The sequence below is a fragment of the Nannospalax galili genome, unplaced genomic scaffold (assembly GCF_000622305.1).
Source record: "Nannospalax galili isolate Female #2095 unplaced genomic scaffold, S.galili_v1.0 scaffold638, whole genome shotgun sequence".
Lineage (NCBI taxonomy): Eukaryota > Metazoa > Chordata > Mammalia > Rodentia > Spalacidae > Nannospalax > Nannospalax galili.
This window is the reverse complement of record NW_008341884.1, coordinates 41,454-43,795: the sequence shown is the minus strand read 5'-3', so window position 1 is coordinate 43,795 and position 2,342 is coordinate 41,454. Positions and strand designations below refer to the sequence as shown.

At 45.5% G+C, this 2,342-nt stretch overlaps 1 protein-coding gene across 2 annotated transcripts in view; it reads right to left on the bottom strand.

Annotated features, from left to right (window-relative positions):
* Ipo8 (importin 8) overlaps positions 1-2,342 on the bottom strand; it is a 72,338-nt gene that overhangs the window by 48,861 nt on the left and 21,135 nt on the right. For both annotated transcript variants that reach the window (XM_008837611.3, XM_029565642.1), the window contains exon 5: positions 1,731-1,887. In XM_008837611.3, coding sequence (XP_008835833.1) covers positions 1,731-1,887 — 157 coding nt within the window. The remainder of the gene's footprint in view (positions 1-1,730; positions 1,888-2,342) is intronic.

The window sequence follows — 2,342 nt, the reverse complement described above, 5'->3', positions numbered from 1 at the left end:
AAACCGAGATGTAACTCAAAGCTGGATCCCAGGAAAGGGGCTGCCTGTTTAAAGTTACCTTTGAAACCCATTCTCAGTTTCTCTAAGAAATTTAGCATTTGGTATAAATATATTTTAATTGATTTGTTTTTATTCTATGTGCATCAGTGTGTGCCTGAATGTATGTAAGTGTACCATATGCCTTCAGTGTCTGCGGAGGCCAGAGGAGGGTGTTGGATTCCCTGGAAGTGGAGTTTGGACAGTTGTTGGCCATCATATGGGTTGTGGAAGCTGAATTAGGGTCCTTTGCAAGAGCACCTAGTGCTCCTCACTAGTGAGTCACCTCTCCAGCTCCTGCTATACAGTGTGTGTGTGTGTGTGTGTATGTTTTAGTATTTAGTGAAGTGTATTCATTGTACCTAATTTTCAGTTTCACAGCTAACTCCTTTCGAATATAGCATATGTGCTGACCGTTCTTGACCTCTGCACCCATCCCTTTCTCCCCCCTTCTCTTTTTCTCTCACACTAGTTTATTTCTGTCCATGTCTCTTCTACCCATGTAAAATAAATAACATTGTGTATCAAAAAAAAAAAAAAAAAAGAAAAGAAAATCACATTGGGGGGGCCTGGTGGCTCAGACAGGGAATTCTAGCACTCAGGAGGCTGGGGCAGAAGGATTGCCATGAGCCCAAGACCAGCCTGGGCCACATAGTGGGACTGCCTCCAAAAAACACTTAAAAGACTGAGAAAGCTCATACTTTATTTTCTGTGCTCTGCAGGAGGGTGAGATCCAGGCTGGCAGGAAGTAGTGCTGACACCCCCACACCCACACTGGGCACCAGACAGTTAACTCCTCGGGAGCCAGCCAGTCTCTTTTACTTCACGATGTTTTGGGGGGTACATCACCATATTAATAGATTGCTAAAATGGTCAAAAAAAACACTGAAGGGTTTTCATTAGTTTTTTTATGCACCTAAGAGATCTTTCCCTCTTGATGAACCAAGTACATAAAGAGGGTACAAAAAACTCAGGCAAGCAGATCTCTGTGATTGCAAGGTCAGCCAGGGCTACATAAGCGAGACCTTGTCTCAATTAGCTGATTAGTTTTTTTTAAGCTTGAGAGAGGGGACTATTATTACACCTCTAACTCTGTACTGAAGAGAAATGTGCTGAAGCCCGTCCAGAGACACCCAAGCTCAACCGAACTTTCTTCCTATCAGGAGAAAGTACCCAGAGAGCACAGAGCAGAGCTTTGATCCATTCAGTCAGGCTGACCAGGATTCTTCCTCCCAGGCCGAAATTATTTACCCAAGTCTTTCATGGATTCAAGGTTAAACATTCTTGCATTTTAAAGACATTCTGTCTCTATCTCTTAATTATTTTTAAGCACCATTTTAGTCCTTACACTTCCCACATGAGAAGGGAGTCAATTAAATCAAGGGACGAGCCATTCAGCTTCCTGTGCTGGCTTAAAGTCATCAATGTGCATCCCGGCCTTCCTCGTCTCTCATAATTACACTTACCCCATAGACAGGTGCTTTGATTCTAAGTTTGAGTTTGAGATCAAGTAAAGCCCTGGTTATCGATGACGTGGGACTTTAAACCTTGAGAGGCAGCCCAGACACCCAGAGATCGGGACCAACTAAGTTGGCTCCGGTGGGCCTGATTCCCCTCAGAGCGCAGGAGTGCGCTGAGCACTTCCACCCGGCAGGCGCCAACGCAAGACTCCGTCTCTCCGCAGCAGAACCAACCTGAACCAGCGCATAGAAGATTTTCAGAACCTGCTTCTGCAGCAACACAGAGTGGTGGGAGGCGTCAGGGAGCAGCTGCACAATTTGCTGCTGAATCCTCGGCAGAAATACCTGCATGGCAGCGAGGAGAGGCTCCCTTTCCTCCGCCTTCTTGTATCTGTGAGCGAAGCCAGACGGCAAAGGTCATTTCTCCCTCTTCCCCAGACTAAAAAAAAATTAGCCACACAAAACCCCAAACATGCAAAGCACTACTAACATTTACTTGGATTTTGGATTGCTGGAGTAAAGCTGGAAGGAACTTTGAGAACACATCCTTGCTATAGCGGTGCTACCTACAGTCGTCCTTAAAAAAACCTTGTCTAGTTCCAGGCCAGCTGAGGCTACAAGGAGACCTTGTCTCAAAAAGACAAAAAAAAAAAAAAAAAAAAAAAAAAAAAAAACCCTGGTCTAAGAGTTCAAGGCGGAACAGCAGTCCCAGTGGGTGGGAGGCGCCAGAAGGAGCCTGAGTTCAAGACCAGCTCAAGCTACAAAGCAAGACTTTGTCTCAAAACACCAAGGTCTGGGAATGTGACTCATGCTTGGCTAGAATGCACAGGGCCCTGGGTTTGTCTG